Raw genomic sequence first — 21,767 nt, forward strand, 5'->3', positions numbered from 1 at the left:
TTCCTCAGAGTGGCAGTAAGGGTGAATTCGAGTATCCAACACTTCCAATTCCGAGCCCTTCCCTTTGGGCTATCCTCGTCTCCGAGAATCTTTACAAAGGTTCTGGCAGAGGCTCTTGCCCCACTGAGAGACAAAGCTATCGCAGTAATCCCATATCTGGACGATCTCCTGTTTGTAGCGGGATCAGCTCAACAGCTAGAAAAGGATCTGCAGATAGCACAGGATTTTCTCTCCTCACTCGGATGGATTATCAACCAGGACAAGTCACAGTTGGTTCCATCCCAGGAGGTCGTGTACCTAGGGTACAGGATCTCTTCGGTAAGGAGAAAAATGTATCTCCCCGAAGAGAAGATTACCAAGGTGGATCAAGTGGTAGCCCAGCTACAGTCCAATCAATTGACTTCGGTCAGAGAAGTAATGAGGGTGCTGGGATTCATGACATCTTGTTTCCCAGCAGTTCCTTGGGCAAGATTTCACCAACGTCCATTACAGGAACTATTGCTTCGTCTCTGGAGTGGCCAATGCCAGGACTTGGAGGTACAGATCCTAAACTCGAATAAAAAGGACATTGTGGTGGTGGCGAGCACACCACAATCTGAACAAAGGTCTAGATTGGACCTTCCCTGTGGAAGTAGTAGTAACTACAGACGCCAGTGCCTGGGGTTGGGGAACCCACCTGGAGGAGGCAGTAGCTCAGGGAGCTTGGTCTCCATTGGAAGCAGGTCGCTCTTCAAACCAAAGAGAGCTCTTAGCGATTCTAAGAATGATCGAGTCGTTTCAGGGAAGGTTAGTAGGACGGCACCTGCAAGTTCGCACAGACAACGCGGCGGCTGTCGCGTACTTGAACAAGCAGGGAGCGACAAGAAGTCCTGCTCTTCAGGACATATCCAACAGGATCCTCTCCTGGGCGCAGACTAACTTGTCTTCACTGACAGCTGTCCACCTAAAGGGCACTCAAAATTCTCTTGTAGATTACCTAAGTTGCCAGCCGGTGAGACAGGACGAGTGGTCCTTAAACGAGGAGGTATTCTCTCAGATAACTCTGAAATGGGGTCTTCCGGAAGTAGATCTTTTTGCTTCTGAGAAGAACAGGAAAGTAACCCAATTATTTTCGGTACATCCAAGAGATCAGGCTTTGAGGATAGATGCCTTCTCCGGCCCTTGGAAGTTCAACATCTGTTACGCCTTCCCTCCAGTAAGGATGATTGCGGCAGTACTTCAAAAGTTTCGGTCGGAAGAGACAGATTTAATTTTGATCACGCCCTTTTGGCCAAGGAGACCTTGGTTTGCAATTTTGAAGAAACTGAGCGTTCTCCCCCCATTTCGTCTTCCAATTCGGAAGGACCTGATCTCGCAGGGTCCAATTCTACACCCTCAGGTAGACAGATTAAGTCTAACTGCGTGGTATCTGAGGAACAGTTGTTGAGGGCACAGGGTGTTTCAGAGAAGGTAATAAAGACCTTGTTGCAGTGCAGGAAGCCTGTTACTAGAGCAATTTATGCAAAATTCTGGGAAAAAATGTGTTCGTGGCTGAGAGAGCAAGGATTAGACCAACCGGGGGGTCCCAGCTATCTTAGATTTTTTACAAGCTGGAGTAGATCTGGGTCTCTCCCCAAGTACCTTAAAGGTGCAGGTTGCAGCTCTTAGCATCTTCTTGCAGTGTTCCCTTCAGCAGAATCCATTTGTTAAAAGTTTTTTCAAAGCCTTGTCAAGGTCTAGGCCAGTGAGGGTGTCGACTTGTCCTTCTTGGGATCTTTCTTTAGTGCTCAGGGCACTTTCAAATAGTCCATTTGAACCTCTGGAGGAATCCATCTTTAAATGGGTTACACTTAAAACAGTGCTTTTAGTGGCAGTCACTTCAGCCAGACGGGTGAGTGAGCTTCAGGCTGTTTGCATTAAAGAGCTATTTTTGTTGGTTTTTGAGGATAGAATTGTTTTGAAAACAGATCCCAGATTTCTCCCAAAAGTTGTATCCAAATTTCACAGGACATTGTCCCGCCTTCTTTTTGTTCCTCCTCAAGCTCAGAGGTAGCATCCCAAAACTTGTTAGATGTTAGGAGATGCCTTTTAATTTACTTAGAAGCTTCCAAGGAATTTAGGAAGACTGATTCTCTTTTTGTAAATTTTTTGGGAAGTAAGAAGGGGCAGAAAGCGTCTAAATCTTCCATTGCCAGATGGATCAGGATGGCAATTGAAAAGGCTTATGAGTTAGAGGGCATACAAGCCCCGTTTGTCAAAGCACACTCGACTAGAGCGGTTTCGAGTTCATGGGCTGAGAGGGCCGGTGCCTCACCAGAAGAAATTTGTAAGGTGGCAACGTGGTCAAATTATACTACTTTCGCCAATCGCTATCGTCTGGATTTGATGTCTGAGAAGGATCAGGCATTTGGCAGAAGGGTCCTCCAAGCAGTAACCCCACCCTGATAAGTAAGTTTCTTGTCAATCATCTCAGGGCTGTCCTGGAAGACGAAAGGGTAAAACCGGAGTTAGGCTTACCGGTAACTCTTTTTCCAGGAGTCTTCCAGGACAGCCTGGCTTCCCACCCTGTATTTATATTATTAACTGGAAGTGGAGGTGTGTACTGACGGTGTGTTAGTATGTTATGTCTTTCAGAGCCTTCAGGAATTCTTGGATGAACTGAGGAGGAGGCCTGGAGGACCGCCTTTTCAAATTGGGGGTGAATGTGTTTCCTGTCCCGGAGGGAGGAGCTGTGTCTCAGGGCTGTCCTGGAAGACTCCTGGAAAAAGAGTTACTGATAAGCCTAACTCCCGTTTTTACTCTCCTTTTCCTCTGATTGGATATTTTTGGAGCATTATCCCTACATCATCCCATCGGGAATCTCTGTGGCTATCCCTACCAGCGTATTTTTGGATTTCATTGGAAACATCAATACAAGGATTCATATCCCTGACGGTGTCTAAGGAGGGCATTCGGCCCATACAAGCCTTTAGGACCCACCCACCGTACGGTTGAGTCGTGGGTCTACACCAGCTGGTAAGCGTATTTAATCTATTATATGCCAAGGATTATCTGCCAAAGCAATGTAATGTGTGCATTACAGGTCTCCTCTGATCATCGGCATCCAGGGCTCTGTGCATTACAGGCCATCCCTCAGACCTGAGACCACCATCCATTACTGTGCAGCATTACAGGCCTCTCCAGACCATCCAGAGTGGCTAAATCTGTATCTGTGAGTTTGTTCAAACCTTAATACCATAAATAATAACATGAGTATTAAATGAGTTTGTTAAATCTATAGAAATGCAGTACAATTTAACTAAACACATTACAATTTAGTTGACTAAAATGATTTTAGTGCCATTTTAGTCAAAAGACTAAGACTAAAACGAAATCAAAATTTGATGCCAAAATTAACACTGGTTGGAACTACTAAAAGGTGTAGTTCGAACTGTCAGAGATAGAAAACAATAAGTGCAGCGCTAAAGTTGAGTGAAAAAATGTTGCCAAAATCACATATCATTGGATGTGAGAACAACAGAGGACTGTGAGGAATGTGAATGGGAATTCACTCAGCATGGGGGCAATGCTTGTAATGAGTCCATGTGTGTATAACCTGACAGATGAATGGAAACACTGACCAGGTGCAATGAACAGTGAAAAGTTCAATGAACAAATGGAAACCGTTCATAGGTATGCTTCCCAGTGGAAGGGTAAAACACTTCAAACGTAATGCTGGTTTAGATAAAGAAAGTAGCAGTCATGGCTTGTCTGTAGCGATCTTCATAAAATCATATAAAGAGGGTGGATACTCTTACCAGCTAAGGTGGACTTGCATGTTAGTACTAACATCAAGTCGGATACAGCATGGTGGTCACAGCGGACCCTGGGCTCTGTGCGGATGGATCTGTGGGATGGTCTCTCCAACTGGAACGATGGAACCGATCTTTTCAGATACCTCTCTCAGGAACAGAAACCCAAATGGACAGGGCCGATGACTCATGGATCAACACAGCATGTGTGGAAAAGAAAAAAAATGCTCCAATGGTGCAGGTCAAAAAAAAAAACGTGAAGGCTTTATTTGTAAAAAATATAACAATAAAATCACGTGAATAGTTATAAAAGGCAGTATGGGGTACTGAGCATGTTACCCGACGCGTTTCGGCTCTAAGCCATCAACAGGGGCCCTGTCCATTTGGGTTTCTGTTCCTGAGAGGTATCTGAAAAGATCGGTTCCATCGTTCCAGTTGGAGAGACCATCCCACAGATCCATCCGCACAGAGCCCAGGGTCCGCTGTGACCACCATGCTGTATCCGACTTGATGTTAGTACTAACATGCAAGTCCACCTTAGCTGGTAAGAGTATCCACCCTCTTTATATGATTTTATGAAGATCGCTACAGACAAGCCATGACTGCTACTTTCTTTATCTAAACCAGCATTACGTTTGAAGTGTTTTACCCTTCCACTGGGAAGCATACCTATGAACTGTTTCCATTTGTTCATTGAACTTTTCACTGTTCATTGCACCTGGTCAGTGTTTCCATTCATCTGTCAGGTTATACACACATGGACTCATTACAAGCATTGCCCCCATGCTGAGTGAATTCCCATTCACATTCCTCACAGTCCTCTGTTCTTCTCACTTCCAATGATATGTGATTTTGGCAACATTTTTTCACTCAACTTTAGCGCTGCACTTATTGTTTTCTGTTTATACTTGACTTTGTTTGTTTGTGTGCTGGCTGCTACATGGTCCAAATTTCTCTAACTAGCGCAATTTTTTCCCCACATTTTTTTGAACTGTCAGAGATGTTGCTGCACACGTTTTGGGGACAGCTAATGCAAGAAATAGTGCAGATATTGGGTAAAGAAGTGGCAGACGTTTAATTAATTTTAAGGTCATAAGTACTGTATGTTCTGTCCAAATATAAAGGCCCAAAGAGGTTATGTTCCAATAAAGTCCATACTTTCAAAGGTTTTTCCAAATGATGGCACACCAATTCTATACACACACGTTGCGTGTCCATGTACATATGTGGGGCTGGTGTATTGGTGGTCAGATTCTGTATGTTGTTAGCCTTATGCTCAAAATACCAAAGGGAACAGTTTTTAGTACCAATTTTATAGCTACATAAAAAAAAATGCTTTTGACCTACTGCCTATCTACTTACTGGCCTGACATTCCAAAGTACTATACTTTCTTGTTGCCTTTAAGCAACACAGGGGGTGAGATTTTAAACTTTTGAGCTGGGGAACTCGGCAAAGAATTTTTTATAGCTTTGAAAGTTACAGTTGCTTTATATGAAATCCTTTCATCGCATATCACCAGCCGAATTCTGTGGGGCTCTGCCTTTTGCATTGCTTGTATTTCAAGTGTTTTCCTTTTTTTCTTTTTGTATGAATAAATCCTGTAGTTAGATACAGACACCGAAGGCATAGAGTATGAGTAACGCTCTTAATCATAAATTGTCTCTGGCTAAATCCCTCGATCAGGCTGCATTACTTTGAGCCAGTCTTTGAAAACTCATCTTAAAGAATGTTTTGTTGTTGAATTAAGTATGATGAATTGCACATAATAGAACAAATGATGCCAAAGTGGTTATTTTGGAGATGTGCATTACAAACTTTACAAACTTAAGGAGATAAAAAAATAACAAGTCATAAATAAAAGGGAAAATCGCACAGATAAAGATTGTATTCTTTGTCTGTGGCTTTGTTTAGTTGGTTGCCAGTACAGCCATAGTCGAACTCCAACAACGGGCCAGAGTATATACAGTATCTCACAAAAGTGAGTACACCCCTCGCATTTCTGTTAATATTTTATTACATCTTTTTATTTGGCAACACAAAAAAATATACTTTGCTACAATGTAATTTAGTGAGTGTACAGCTTGTATAACAGTGTAAATTTGCTGTCCCCTCAAAATATCTTTACACACAGCCATGTCTAAACCGTTGGTAACAAAAGTGAGTACACCCCTAAGTAAAAATGTCCAAATTGGGCCCAATTGGACATTTTCCCTCCCCAGAGTCATGTAACTCGTTAATGTTAAAAGGTCTCAGGTGTGAATGGGGAGCAGGTGTGTTAGATTTGGTGTTATCACTCTCACTCTCTCATACTGGTCACTGAAAGTTCAACATGGCCCCTCATGGCAAAGAACTCTGAAGCCCCGTACACACGATCAGTCCATCCGATGAGAACGGTCTGATGGACCATTGTCATCGGTTAACCGATGAAGCTGACTGACGGTCTGTCACGCCTACACACCATCGGTTAAAAAAAACGATCATGTCAGAATGCGGTGACGTAAAACACAACGACGTGCTGAAAAAAACAAAGTTCAATGCTTCCAAGCATGCGTCGACTTGATTCTGAGCATGCGTGGTTTTTCAACCAATGGTTGTGCCTACTAACGATCGGTTTTGACCTATCGGTTAGGAATCCATCGATTAAATTTAAAGCAAGTTGGCTTTTTTTTAACCGATGGTTAAATAACCTATGGGGCCCACACACGATCGGTTTTGACCGATGAAAACGGTCCATCAGACCGGTGTCCTCTGTTTAACCTATCGTGTGTACGAGGCTTAAGACATTCACAGACTTCAATAACTGAGCATCATGATTATCCCTATTTCAGTACATGGCACTTGAGATAAGGCTACAAAATCCAATTTCTCTTAATCAGAAGTACTGGAAGTTAAATTAATGAAAGCACTTTGTAAGCCAATGCTTTCCAGGTTGTAATGGTAGGAGCTAAGGCCTTCTTTCAGAACAATATAATCAGTTCCTAGCTGGCTCTCGTTTTAGCTAAGGGATCTATCAAACTTGGAAGACACATATGGTATAGCTCTTTTACATTTTGAATTGTGTTCTTACTTACTCCAAATGAGCACCCCATTTCAAACTTTGTCTTGGATCCTTTTCACACTGAAGCGTTTAATACAGCATTTTAGCGTTAAAAATAGCGCTTTTAAAAAGCTTCTCCATTGAAATGAATTGAAAGCGCTGTAAAAACGCCTTGCCCTTTCACACTGAGGCGTTGCACTGGTGGGGGCGTTGAGAAAAATCCTGCAAGCAGCATCTTTGGAGTAGCTTTTGGGCGCTGGAAAAAACGCTCCAGAAACGCCCCTCTCCATTGAAATGAATTGAAAGCGATGTAAAAACGCCTTGCCCTTTCACACTGAGCCACTGCAAAACCGCCCTAAAACGTTAGGGTCTTAGCGGTGCTTTACCAGCGTTTTTCGGGTGCTGGCAGTGTGAAAGCGCTCTGAAAGCACTCAGGCTTTCACATTGGGATTGCAGATGAGGCTTCGCCTGAAAAACGCTTGAAAAACGCCCCAGTGTGAAAGGGGCCTTAAAGTGTCATGGATATACAGACCTCCTCTTGGAATCAAGTGCAGCTATAAATTCACTTAACCACTTAACATCCGCCCGCCGTCAATTGACGGCGGGCGGAATGCTCTATTGTTCCGACAGGACGTCATATGAGGTCCTGTCATTTAAAGCCTCTAGGGCGCGTGTGTCACTGGGAACACAGTGTGCGTGCCCGGCGGCCGCGATGGCTGCCGGGCACCCGCGATTGCCCAGTAACTGTGCAGGGACGTGGAGCTCTGTGTGTAAACACAGAGCTCCACGTCCTGTCAGGGAGAGAGGAGACCGATCTGTGTCTCTTGTACATAGGGACACAGATCGGTCACCCCCCTCCCCCCACAGTTAGAACACACCCAGGATACACATTTAACCCCTTCCCCGCCCCCTAGTGGTTAACCCCTTTCCTGCCAGTCACATTTATACAGTAATCAATGCATATTTATAGCACTGTTCACTGTATAAATGTGAATGGTCCCAAAAATGTGTCAAAAGTGTCCAATGTGTCCGCTATAATGTCGCAGGCCCGGAAAAAAAAAAACGCAGATCGCCGCCATTCCTAGTAAAAAAATAAATAAATAAAAAATCATTATGTCCCCTATTTTGTAGGCAATATAACTTTTGCGCAAACCAGGTTATTGCGATTTTTTTTTTTTTACCAAAAATATGTAGAAGAATACGTATCGGCCTAAACTGAGAGAAAAAAATATATTTTTTAAAAAAATTGGATATTTATTATAGCAAAAGTAAAATATATTGTGTTTTTTTTTTTCAAAATTCACGCTCTTTTTTTGTTTATAGCCCAAAAAATAAAAACCGCACAGGCGATCAAATACCACCAAAAGAAAGCTCTATTTGTGGGGAAAAAAAGAACGTCAATTTTGTTTGGGAGCCACGTCGCACAACCGCGCAATTGTCAGTTAAAGCGATGCAGTGCCGGAAAGCTAAAATCTCGTCTGGGCAGGAAGGGGGTGTATGTGCACAGTAGGCAAGTGGTTAAAGTAACTAGGGGAGTGCTAACGACAAATGTCGGCAGTTATTTTCAATTTAGGACATCAAAGATTCAGTAATTTAGGATTTCTCAGTTATTTGCATTCAGATCTGTCTAATCAATACATTTAAGAATACAGATGATTGAATTTGTTTGCAGTTCTCAGTTTTGGTGGATTAGCTTACCATTAAATATAAGCTACTGGCAGACATCACATGAGATACGTTTGTTCTGGAGCAGCAGCTCATCTTTCTGTTGCTTAAGCAGCCTTCCCATCTCTTATGCAATGACCAGGTTAGGGTCAGATGGTCCCTGTACAAAAAAAGGACAATGCAGCCAATAAAAGCTGAAACATTGAATCATCAGGCTAGCATTCCATCTTGTTCTTATTGCTGCCATGAGTGGCCACTGTTGATCAATGTTTTATATTTTTCACTTGAGTGTAGGCACAAAAAAAAGATAATAAAAAAGCACATTTAAGTACATTTATGAACACCATTACCAGAACACCTTTGGGTCTGTCAAACAGAAATAAGAATCCTAGAGCTGTAGAATTTTAAATATGTCTATTTGCCATCTGTTTGTCAGGCAGAAGTACTATGCATGTGTAACTCCTTTATTTGTGGTCACGTGACAAGGTAAATTGAATACATCCAGATCTCAGAATAGAAGAGCAATAATATGTCAATTGTACTCTCAATTAAAATGGCCAAACGCATAACAATTTGGCAAACACAGCTATCTGAAACAAATCTTCCATAAATGTTCATTGTTCTGCAGCAATGATTAGAGAGATTGGGTATCAGTTGGCATGTTTTTCTGTGATATTATTGGTTCAACATTCGATCTGTAGCATATGCATCTCAGTGTAGTTAAGATTTGGACTAGGAGGATACACAACAATGCATGCCAGAATACCTAATAAAAGTGACCCTGCTACTATAGCCAACAGTATTATATTAAAAGATAATCTCATACACCTGTCGTTATGGTTACTATTGCCTTCTCTGAGCAATGGTTTTATTTAAAGCATCCTTGTTGCAAAACCTAAAATAGAAATTAAGGTTTCTCTGTAAAGAAGCAATATATTACAATTACATGTCCTGCTGTCTACATCACTGATCTTCACTCTCTTCAAAAGTTGGTGTTAGGAGAATCCTTTTCATCCGACACACTTCTGGAAGTGGCAGTTTTTTTGTCCCTGCTTAGCACTGCAAGCCTTTGCTTTGCTACTGTGTCTTGCAGTGGTGTTGAGTTCCTTCTGCCAACCTCATCTCTAGGTAGTGGACCAGGAATCCAACAATCTCTGGAGTGTGTTAGATGAAGAAGATTATCCAGGCAGCATAGCTCTTCAGTGAAGATGGGCAGTTGAAAAGGGAGGTAAAATATCCTATTTTCATTAGGAAATCTTCTTTTCCTAATAGTGTGACAGGGTCACAGATACCCATTGAGTTAAAGGCCGCAAAAAAAGAGAGAAAATAATTTTACAATTTAGGGGTGTTGGATTCTTCTCTTTTCGCCACTGCTGCCCCCCTCCCACCATTGTTTCATCAGTTTCTTACATTTGCCCCCTGAACACAACCTTGCAATATCACATCTGACCGTGCTAAGGGTTCCTGTTGAGTGCTGACAGCCTCTACTTTACTACTGTGTCCTTCAGTGACTTAGAGCCTGGCAGGAGAACAGGAATCCAACACTTTCAGAAGTGTGTTGGGTAAGGATTATCCGGGCACCATAGCTCTTAAACGAGTGAAGATGCGCAGAATGGTAGGTATAAAATCGTTTCTTTATGAAGAAACCTTCTTTTTCTAATTGTGCGACAGGGTCACTAAAACAAGAAATTTAGTTAAGGGCAGCAAAAAACTAGAGAAGTGAATCCAACAGTTTTACAGTTTTGGGGGTGTTGGATAATTCTCTTTTCCCAGCTGCTGCCCCCCTCCCAGCACTGCTTTTTTTCGACAGTTTTGTACAGTTGCCCTTTAAACAAAGCCTTGCAATATCACATCTGACAGTGCTTATTGTTCATTGTCCCTGCTCCCAGCCTATACTTTTCCAATGTGTGCTCCAGTGACATAGAGGCTAGCAGAAGGAACCCAGCCCTAGGAAGGAGACCAAGAATACAACACTTACAGAAGTGTGGTGGATGAAGAAGATTATCCAGGCATCATAGCTTGAAATGAGTGTAGGTGGGCTTATAAAGATATTGAAAAGTAAGGGTCCCAACACTGAACCTTGGGGTACACCATTGATAACCTTAGACCATTCAGAGTAAAAGTCATTAACCACTACTCTCTGAAGTATTTTAGCCAGTTTTCTATCCATTTACAAATTGACCTTTCCAAGCTTGTAGAACTTTACCTTACACATGAGCCGTGTGTGGGGAACTGTGTCAAATGATTTTGCAAAATCCAGGTATACCACATCCCCAGCCACCCCTCTGTCTAAGGTTTTACTTACCGCTTCATGAAAAGAAATCAGGTTTGTTTGACAACTTCTGTCTTTCATGAATCCATGCTGTTTGTTGCTTAAAATATTTTTTTCCAGCAAGAACTCGTCTATATGGTCTTTTATTAAACTCTCCGGTATCTTCCCGACTATAGAAGTTAAACTAACAGGTCTATAGTTACTTGGTAAAGACTTTGATCCCTTTTTAAATATGGGCACCAGATTGGCCCTGCACCAATCCAGTGGTACCATGCCAGTCATTAACAAGTCCCTAAATATTAGAAACAATGGCCTTGAAATGACAGAGCTCTTTTAGGATCAATGAGTGGATGCCATCTGGTCAAGGTTCTTTATCAATCTTTATTCTGTCTAAATATTTCTGGACCATATCACTTTCGAGCCATTGTGAATCATTTGGTGCTGTGTCACCAACCACCCCCATTGTCCCGTTATGGACATGAGCTCCCCCATGCTCCTTTGTATACACAGAGCTGAAGAAAGTATTTAATAAATTTGCCTTCTCTTTGTCCCCAGTCACACGCTCTAAATTTATTTTATAAAGGGCCTACATGCTCAGACCTGACCTTTTTTTACTATTAATATACCTGAAGAATTTTTGGGGGTTTGTCCTACTATCATTTGCAATCTGTCGTTCGTTTGGAATTTTTGCATCCTTGATTCACGTTTTACATATTCTGTTATTTTCTTTGCAACATTTAAACATTTTTATATCTTTTTTTTAAAGCTCTTTTATTGATTATTTATAGCCATTTTAACTTTGGCCGTGAGCCACATAGGTTTTATTTTTAGACTTTGAAACTTATTACCCATGGGAATATACTTTGCAGTGAGTTTACATACAGTCACAAGAATTCCAATTTCTGTTCTGTGTCCATTGATGCCAATATTCCCTCCAAGTCTAAAGCCTCGTACACACGCACGGTTTTCTCGGCAAGAACCAGCGAGAAAACTGCTGGCAGAGCTTTCTTGCCGAGTAAACCGTGCGTGTGTACGAGGCTTTGAGGTTTCTCGTCAAGAAAACTGCCCAGAATCTAGACGAGAAAAATAGAGAACCTTTTCTCTATTCTCTCGTTGTGAGATTCTCGGCAGTGTTGGTGTGTAAATGGTGGAATGCCAGGAATTGCCAGGAATCTCGTCAGGAAAAACAAAAAGCTTTTTACCTGACAAGAATCCGGGCCGTGTGTACAGAGCTTCTTGGAGAGCAGCCCTCATCCTTGGAAAATTTACACACTGGCCTAAAAAGAAAATGTTGCTTCTACATGAGTTTTCTGTTCTGCCTGTAGAAGCAGCTCAATGTTATCCTATGTGTCCATGCACATTAGGGCGTTAAGAGGCAAATTTTGAGTTTAATGTTTAGAGGCTGAAAAAAAAATACTTTTTTTGGTTCACATTTCTGATTGGAGCTTGGAGGCAGAAAAGAAGGAACTTTCCTAAACTTTGTACAAAAAATGCTCTATATGAGCTTTTTTACTCCTGAGAAAACCGACTTTTTTTTTAAGTCCTGTTTGCATGGAGCCCTAAAGTTAAATGTTTTTATCTTTCCTGTATGTGTTTGGTTTGCTTACAGCAGGGGTACCCAACCAGTGGCCGGGGGCCACATGTGGCCCGCGACCTCCTGCCCTGGGATGGCGGGTTGGCAATCCCAGATTGCATGTTGCCGACCTGCCATCCCCCAGAGCATCAGTGTTGTGAATGAAGCCGACGGTAGAGGAAGCAAGTGGCTGCAGAGCGTCGGCTCCTGTAATAAGCAGAGTGATACTAAATGTACTCTGCCTGAGACAGCAACAGCTGGTGATACCTGAATGGAAAACTGTTATCAATGGTAAATTTATTACTAAAATCACAGTGTATATATGGGCATATCTGTTCTGCAGTGGTTACTGGGCTGCTTTCAAACTGATTCACAGGTGTACCTACGGTTACTTGCACTGAGCCATAGACTTCTGTTTTTACCTGCGGGTTGGGGCGCTTTCAGAAAGTGCACCACACCTGCAGGATATAATAGAATTCTATGGCAAAGTGCAGCTAATCCACTGCGCTGCACCTGCCGCGTGGGTAAACCATAGACCATCAGTGTAAAAGCAGCCTTAGACCCCTTTCACATGATCGGTCCAACCCAATTGGACCCTCCATTTACCTTTATTGAGTGGCAGATGTAAACAGACTTGTGTCTGTTTACACCTGCCTACCTCCAATCTGATCTGCTAAAAAAAAAAACGAAGTCCCCTTCCATCTGATCGGATCAGAGGGCCCATAGAGTAAAGTGGGATGTTTCTGTGTTCATTCTGTATATGCAGAGTGGACATGGACCTGTCATGCGCTCATTGTGGCCCGCGACTGGTTACTAAGTCCGTTAAGTGACTTTTGCTCTTCAAATGGTTGGGCATCCCTGGCTACAGCTAACATTAAAGCGGAGGTTCACCCAAAAATCAACTTTCTGCCATTAGATCCAGCATACTGCTGACATCTGCAGTATGCTGTTTTTTTTTGTACTTATCGTTTTATCAGCCGTTGTTATCCGGCTCCGAGCGGGGATTTCTGGGGGGAATGGGTGTTCCTAAGCCAAGCGGATTTGATTGACGGGCTGCTAAAGCGCGTCACGCCTTTCCGAAAATACCCGAGTATCACTCGGGTGTTTACGGCGCCTGCCGTGTAGAGCTGACTGCGCAGGCGCCGTAAACACTCGAGGCGTGATGCGCTTTAGCAGCCCGTCAATAAACTCTGCTTGGCTTAGGAACGCCTATTCCCGGAAGGAATCCCCGCTCGAAGCCGGATAACAACAGCTGATAAAACGATAAGTACAAAAAAAAAAAAAAAAAACAGCATACTGCAGATGTCGGCAGTATGCTGGATCTAATGGCAGAAAGTTGATTTTTGGGTGAACCCCCGATTTAATTGAAAATCATGTTGTGGTCACTACTACCCAGATGTTCTTTTATATGAACATTAGTAATAAGCTCTGCATGGTTTGATTCTTCTCTCTGCTCCTCTCCCCCAATGCTGTTTCATCCGCCCCCTGAACACAGCTTTGCAATATAACCTGACTATGCCAAGGCTGTTTTGAAGAGGGCACGTTTGCAGGTGCAGCAGCATAACTAAGCACTCAACATAGGTAAAACATTCTACATTTTCAGATGGAGATATTATGTGGTCTATTTATAAACGTTTTCACACAATTTTTCATCCAAGAATTGCACATTTGTTAACTTGATCTTATCGGAAAAATGCATGAATCTTGGTCGAAAGTTGTAAGAAAACAGTTTAAATAGACCGGTGTTTGTAAACCTTTATTAGACACTCCTTTAAACTTATTCCACTTGTTCTGCTGAGAGTTGGTTAACACATACTGGAAGCCTTAAACCTCTACAGTCCTCTTTTGACTTGAGTGTATTTCCCTTGTTTCCACTCTCCCATGAATATCTTATCGGGCTATATTTATAATACACATTATTTTTATAACAACCATTCTTAAAATGCATAATTTTAAGGAAGCAGTCTGTTGAATTATTTAGGGACATACGCTGAAAGCACTTTACAATCTATTTTTACTATTTGTATAGTGCTGCAATCACATCAGTCAGCAGCGTAGTAGTACATTTATACAGACGTTATATGTAGGAACACAAACTCTAAAGGCACAGTATGAATGATTTAATTATGTCAGCCACTGGGTGTCACTGTTGTCTTTTATTCAGTTTTATCACAGAACTAATACATTATTTCATGAGCAGGTCTCTGCTTCCTACTGTTGATCTTTAAATGGTGTTGAAATGCTTTGCTATTAACTTGTTGCTGAGCATTTTTCTCAAGTAAAGACTTTTGTTTATCTCTAGATATAACTACTTATCCACACTGGAAATAAAACAACTTCCTATACCAGATTTGGCCGCACAGAACTGTCTTGTGATTACTTGGGTGACGAACAGGCAGAAACACTTAAGGTTCGTAAAGGAGGAGCTCTACCCACATTGGTCAGTCCGAACACTTGCAGAATGGCACTGGGTGAAGGTAGGTTAGGTTTATTTGTCATAAAACCATATGATTTTATTAATGTATTTATTCCTTTATTTATAAGTTGCATTATACAAACCAAGACCGAGGTATTGCATGATGCAATTACGTAAGTAGGCAGATAGCATAAACATCATTAGAACTATGAAAACAGCTCAACAAATTGGAGCATACAAAATACGAGTTCCAAGTCGGACAATTATAAACAAAACTGAGAGGGCACAGTGTTGGACATCTCCAAAGTTCCCAACCTATATAGAAGAGCCCTAACTTATATAAATATGCAAATTCTCTAGATCCTGAGGGTGTAATTTCTTGCCTTGCACACCAGCATCACCTGGATGAGGCGCAGATCGTCAGAGATTGTGGGATTAACAATGGACAGGCCATGGATGCTTTCACAGCGCCCCGATCTTCTGTCTCAAGGTCCTATATTCCACCCCAATTCACAGTCTCGAAATTTGACGACATGGCTATTGAAGCCAGGGTGTTAAAGGACCGCGGCATCTCGTGACCAGTAGTGTCTACTAAGGATGATCTCCAGGGTGTTCACATGGTACACGTGCAGAGCGCGCCAGGAAGTTGGCACGGCAATGCGCTAATCACAGCCAGGGAGACATTGTCCCGATGCTCGGCTGCAGAGATCGGGAAATGTTTCCCTGGCTGTGATTAGCACAGCATCGTGCAGACTTCCTGGCGGGCTCTGCACGTGTACCATGCGAACACGCTGGAGCTCATCCTTAGTGTCTACCCTAGTAAATGCTAGAAAAGCTGTCACTAGGAAAATCTATCATAAGGTCTGATATTGCTTGGTGTGAAACCCAAAAATGCCATCCTTGGAAATACATGATTGGGAGAATTCTCTTCTCTATAGTCAGCTGTAGAAATCAAATTGGCTTTGAGTACAATCGGAGGTCAAGTTTCGGCCCTGTCAGTATTCTTCCAAAGGCCTTTAGCCTCCCATTCATTGATCCAAACCTTTATGCAGGGGGCAACTCGCTTGCTTCCCCTCATTAGGTCACCTATGTGTGCTTGGGATTTGAACTTGGTGTTGTCTGTATTACAGAAAGTACCATTTGAACCTATCAAGGAAATTCCATTAGACTTGCTGTCACTCAAGCTAGCCTTCCTGATGGCTATCACCTTGGCTAGGTGGTAGTCGGAGTTGGTGGCCCTGTCATGCAGGGAACTGTATTTAATCCTTCACCACGACAGGGTCGTGTTAATACCTATTCCATATGTAGCGCCCCCTTACTTTCAGTATGGGCACTACGCTAAAGTTAGTGGGGAATGGGAGAGTTACTTTGCTCCCATTCTGAATTTGTTAAAATTGGGACTTCTGTCACTCCAGAAACGTCCACTGGGTCAGTCTGTGCTCCAGGGATGCAATACCATCCCTGGCTGGCGGTTGGTGCCGGAGGGGTTCTGGCAGAGCAGCTTTCCCCAGCAGCCAATCAGAGAAGCTTCTCCCTCGCAAGGCATGCTGGGGAGGGGTATATCTGTGACAGGTGTCATGTGCTAACCAAGTTTTCACGGGGTCCCAGTTCCAGGTACGGCATCCACCTTCAGGGTGCGCGCATCCATGGACCCCGCCAGCGAGGCCCACCAGGCCAAAATTGCAGTCTATATAAACCCTCATCCTGAGGTAAAAAGGGACTCCAGTGACTTACTGGATTACCGGTTCTATTGAAAGGATCTCAGGCTGGGTGCCGTTCGATTGGGGAGCCGGCTTAAGGGGAACCCGGAGGCAGAACAGGGCTTGAGTGAGCCAATCGGGGATCTGGTGACTGGAATGGTGACAGGTACGTGCTGCTGTCATCCGGTGACCTATGCTACAAACTTACTGGGAGGATTCGCTCAATCTATCCATCTAGCTCACCTAAAAGTAATTGGCCTGTGGCAGAGGCCCTAGAGCCAGGTCTGTGAGAGAGATCTGTTCCTCCCTGCAAATCCTAAGTGACACTTTGGCTGCCAGGCTTGTGAGAGTGGTCTGTCCGGGGGCACTTTACCCACTCCAACTAGAGTGGCGACGAATAACAGTTTGGTACTCTATTGAGCAAGTACTGCTCCATTAATATCCGGGCCTGACACTGCAAGGTTCTTCTTTCTTCTTCATCAACCTGCTCTTCCCACTTAATGTTGATGTTGGCCGTGTTTGGCCTGGAATAAAGCATTAGAAAAACCTTTATTCACTGTCTGGACTTTCGCTCACTGCTTTGTTATCCACCTGCACCCATACGCCACATTAGGGTAAATTAATATGCCGATCCCAAAAACAAATCAGCGGCTCCTTCGGGGGTAGCGCTACACATACTTTTTCAAAAAGTGGTATCGGCCTTTCATTTAAATTCTTTTTTCTCCCAGCCTCGTTTGGCAGAAGAGACGACTGCACTCCTCGGACGTTGTCCGGGCAGTCAAGGTTTATTTGTCAAGATCTGTGGAGATCCGTGGATCAGACATTTGGTCATTCAGGCCTATGGTCTGAACCATAAAGCTCCTCCCTTTAGGGTGAGAGCTCATTCTTCCAGGGGTGTAGGAACCTCCTGGGCTTTTCGCTATCAGGTATCTGTGGCTCAGATTTGTAAGGCTGCTACCTGGTCTTCAATGTATACGTTCATTAAATGTTATCAAGTGGATGTTCGAGCAGCCGAGGATTCGGCTTTTGGCCGCAGTGTACTGCAGATTGCTGTATAAAGTTCTGATGGCTATTATTATTTGGCAGGGTGTCTCCCTCCCCTCAAGGCTATTGCTCTGGGACATCCCAGAAGGTAATGCATATTAAGACTCTGTGTCCCATGATGTATGAAAAAGAAAATATAATTTTTTGTCACCTTTTCGTTTACCTGTAAAATTGGTGAACATCAGTGAACATTTGAAGCTGCAATTTCTTAGTTGGAGGACATCCAGCATCAACCTTTTGAAGAGTGAGGGGCACTTAAGTGTAATTTGTTAACCGGTCATGGGCTACAATGAAATGGTTCAGATTTTTTTTTATTATTTTATTTTGAGTAGCATAATGAACATTTTCCTCCTGCAGCCGCTGAATGTCGGCAGGAGGGAGAGGAGGAGGAGGAGCTGACTTTTAGCGGTTGCAGGCGGAAAATTAAAGGGATTGGGTCCTGTATATGCTGCCCCCACCTCCCCTCCTGTCAAAGTATAAAACATAATGTGACGGGGAGGTCGCACGGGCCCCTGGAGCATGAGCGACCCCTGATGCTACACCACTAGTTGGGGGTGTGTGGTAAAAACACATCTCAACTATGGGGTTTTACCACCCCCCAAACCACAAATGAGAATGAGCCCTTACTGTCCTGAGCCTCTTAGGCTGCTTTCACACTGATGCGCTGTGGTTTACCGGCACCACGGGTGTAGTGCACCTCCGGCTTTCCTGGGTGTGAGCTGCACTTTGCCATTTCGCTTCTATTATATCTTGCGAGTGTGGTGAACTGATTCAGGAGTTTTGGTGTGCTTTCAAAACGCACACCAAACCCACAGGATGTAATAGAAGTCTATGGTTCTATGCAGCTACTCCACAGGAAAGCCTCAGGTGTACTGTGCTGCTCCCGCAGAGTTTCAGGAGTGTTGGTGCATGTTCAGAAAGTGCACCAAACTCGCAAGATTTAATAGAAGTCTATGGCTCCGTGCATCTAACCCTCAGGAAAGCCACACGTGAACTGTACTGCACCTGGGGAGTAGTGTGAAATTAGCCTAATAGTTGTTAACCCTTTTTATAGGTGCTAATTTGCAAATTACAAAAGTGCAGTGTATTTGATGTTTTATACACTAATCATCTTTTTCTCTTCCTGCTTCTGCTGGCATCACTCTACGTCTTCAGGTTCCTAGAAGGTCCCAGGCGAAGTGCACTAGGTATCACTTCGCCTAGGGCACGAGTTGGTGCAACAGAGGAAGCATCGACCTAAGCGCCCCCTGCTCCCTCCATGGCCACCTGCTTCCTCCACTGCCAGCACCAGCTCCATGAATGCTGATGCTCTGGAATGGTGGGTTAAAAAGCCCGGATTACGATCAGTGGGTTGCCAACCCCTGCCATGGGCTTACCTGGTTTGAGGTCAAGGGCCACACCAGTAGAGATAGCACCAGGGCTGAGGACTGTTGAGAGGGTACTGAAATAGTGTGTTGTGGTGCCTTAAGGAAGCCATGTAAAGCACCCTGTCTGCCCCTCCCACCAGCTATGATCTGCCTTCACTGCATAGAGAAGCACAATGACTATGTGATAATGCCACCAGGTCTAAAATAAGGTATGGAATGGAAAGGTTTTATTTACAAATGTCATTAGCTAGGACCCATGCAAGGCAAAATATAAGCAGATTAACCACTTAAGGACCCCTTCGCGCCGATATACGTCAGCAGAATGGCACGGCTGGGCACATCAACGTACCTGTACATTGCCCTTTAAGCCCAGCCGTGGGGTCACGACCCAGTCTGTGCACGCGACCCGGTCCAAAGCTCCGTGACCGCGGGACTCGCGGACCCGATCGCTGCTGGAGTCCCGCGATCGGTCCCCCCGGAGCTGAAGAACGGGGAGAGCTGTGTGTAAACACAGCTTCCCCGTTCTTCACTGTGGCGCCGTCATCGATCGTGTGTTCCATTAAATAGGGAATCCCAATCGATGACGTCACACTTACAGCCACACCCCCCTACAGTTAGAAACACAGATGAGGTCATACATAACCCCATCAGTGCCCCCTTGTGGTTAACTCCCAAACTACAATTGTCATTTTCACAGTAAACAATGCATTTTAAATGCATTTTTTGCTGTGAAAATGACAATGGTCCCAAAAATGTGTCAAAATTGTCCGAAGTGTCCGCCATAATGTCGCAGTCACGGAAAAAATTGCTGATCGCCGCCATTAGTAGTAAAAAAAAAATTTTTTTTATAAAAATGCAATAAAACTATCCCCTATTTTGTAAACGCTATAAATTTTGCGCAAACCAACCGATAAACGCTTATTGCGATTTTTTTTTTTTTTTTACCAAAAATAGGTAGAAGAATACGTATCGGCCTAAACTGAGGGAAATTTTTTTTTTATATATATTTTTGGGGGATATTTATTATAGTAAAAAATATTGAATTTTTTTCAAAATTGTCGCTCTATTTTTGTTTATAGCGCAAAAAATAAACGCCGAGGTGATCAAATACCACCAAAAGAAAGCTCTATTTGTGGACAAAAAAGGACGCCAATTTTGTTTGGGAGCCATGTCGCACGACCACGCAATTGTCAGTTAAAGCGACGCAGTGCCGAATCGCAAAAACTGTCCGGGTCCTTTAGCTGCCTAAAGGTCCGGGTCTTAAGTGGTTAAACTTCAGCCTTAAATATGTACTTTGAGTAAAAGGTGGCATGAAGAAAGAGTAAGTTTAATTTGAGGTTCCAGCTACTGGACAATTTCAGGATGCTCGAACGTGCAGGTATGATCCCACTGCAATCAATCTTCAAAGTGCTCTAAAAACTTCAAAGCTTTGCCAAACACAGAGGTAGCTCATATGGAGAGGAGAGCATGCAAAGCTGGGAGCAGGAGCTAGTGTTGGCTTATTTGTGTTAGAACAACTCCATTTTGGGAGGATTCCAAAATCTGTCTTATAGACTGTTCACCCTGCCAGAGGATAGGTGGCTGTTTGGGGACAATTCATAGACATGAGATGATTGAATGATCCAATTGTATACATGTCTTTGGGTACTAAATCTCTTGTGTACTCTACAGGTGGACGAGAACATGAATGGTTCCCTTTAATTGGGACTTTGGTTGAGGTTACTGGCTGGTAAAATTAAAAGAAACATAATCAATATTTAATTTCTGGGTCAAGTTAGAAAATAAAAGCTGGTTGTTGAGGACAGCAGCAATATTTTACTTTGTTCTAGTTGTGTGGGGAAAACGTCGTTTTATGTCTGTCTTCTGAAAAACGACAAAAAAAATTCGAACATGCTTCAATTTTTTATGTCGTTTTTCAAAACGTTGTTTTTTGTGTCATTTAAAATGATAGAGTGTGGGTAAAACAACGTTTTTAAACCCACGCATGCTCAGAAGCAAGTTATGACGCGAGCCGTCGTACGTGCTCAACGTAACCGTGCTTTGCTAGAGCATTTTGAAAAAACGATGGTGTGTAGGCAACATCATTTTTAATGATGCCGTCGCTTTTTTCGTCATTTTTCAAAAACGATGGTGTGTGGGCAACATCATTTTTAATGATGAAGTTGGAAAAATTTCATTTTTTTTCATGATAAAAAATAACATTTTTTTTTATCACAAAAAGTGATCGTATGTACGTGGCATTAGTATCTGTGCATTGGTGACAAGCGATCAGTTATTTCAAAATATGTACACACAAACATTTTCTTTTATGCAAATTTTTATTGTCAATGACTTTTTCATAAATGCTAACTAATGAAGCAAATTACAGCTATTTCCAGCCCTGAGTAAAAAAAATCTGTCTGACATAAATTATGAGTGTATAAGAAATCTTGTCAATGCTGTTTTTTAAATTACATGTATCAGTCTTCATTTGAAGACATGAGATGATGCATGAGTTTTCTGTCTGCATTTAGTCTTTTTCATTAAACCATTTCATTGATGTTTCTTGTCAGATAACCCAGTCTGGAGAATTTGTATTTCCTATGGAGTCTGCCCATAAAAAACCTTATGAAATTCTGGTACTTGGATGCCTAATAGATGATATGGATTCTACTGCAAGGTAAAAATCATTATAATCAATAATCTGAATGTATCCACAGTATTGGGCTATATCTAATTGCAGTTTTCTTCCTTAACCGCTTCAGCCGGGGGAAGGTTTTGCCCCCTTCCTGACCACAGCACTTTTTACAATTTGGCACTGCTCCCTCTGGTGCCCGAAAATGGTTAGGACGTACCTGTACGGGATTTCGCCCACCAGTGCCATTGTGCCTTTTTGGAAAAAATTCTAAATGCACATTTTTTTCAGGTAAAAAAACTTGAATT

The 21,767-nt window shown here is 42.9% G+C and overlaps 1 protein-coding gene across 2 annotated transcripts in view; it reads left to right on the forward strand.

Moving 5' to 3' along the window:
- METTL4 (methyltransferase like 4) overlaps window positions 1-21,767 on the forward strand; it is a 276,841-nt gene that overhangs the window by 99,239 nt on the left and 155,835 nt on the right. For both annotated transcript variants that reach the window (XM_040354033.1, XM_040354032.1), the window contains exons 5-6: window positions 14,621-14,795; window positions 21,398-21,504. In XM_040354033.1, coding sequence (XP_040209967.1) covers window positions 14,621-14,795; window positions 21,398-21,504 — 282 coding nt within the window. The remainder of the gene's footprint in view (window positions 1-14,620; window positions 14,796-21,397; window positions 21,505-21,767) is intronic.

The sequence above is a fragment of the Rana temporaria genome, chromosome 5 (genome assembly GCF_905171775.1).
Source record: "Rana temporaria chromosome 5, aRanTem1.1, whole genome shotgun sequence".
Classification (NCBI taxonomy): Eukaryota; Metazoa; Chordata; class Amphibia; order Anura; family Ranidae; genus Rana; species Rana temporaria.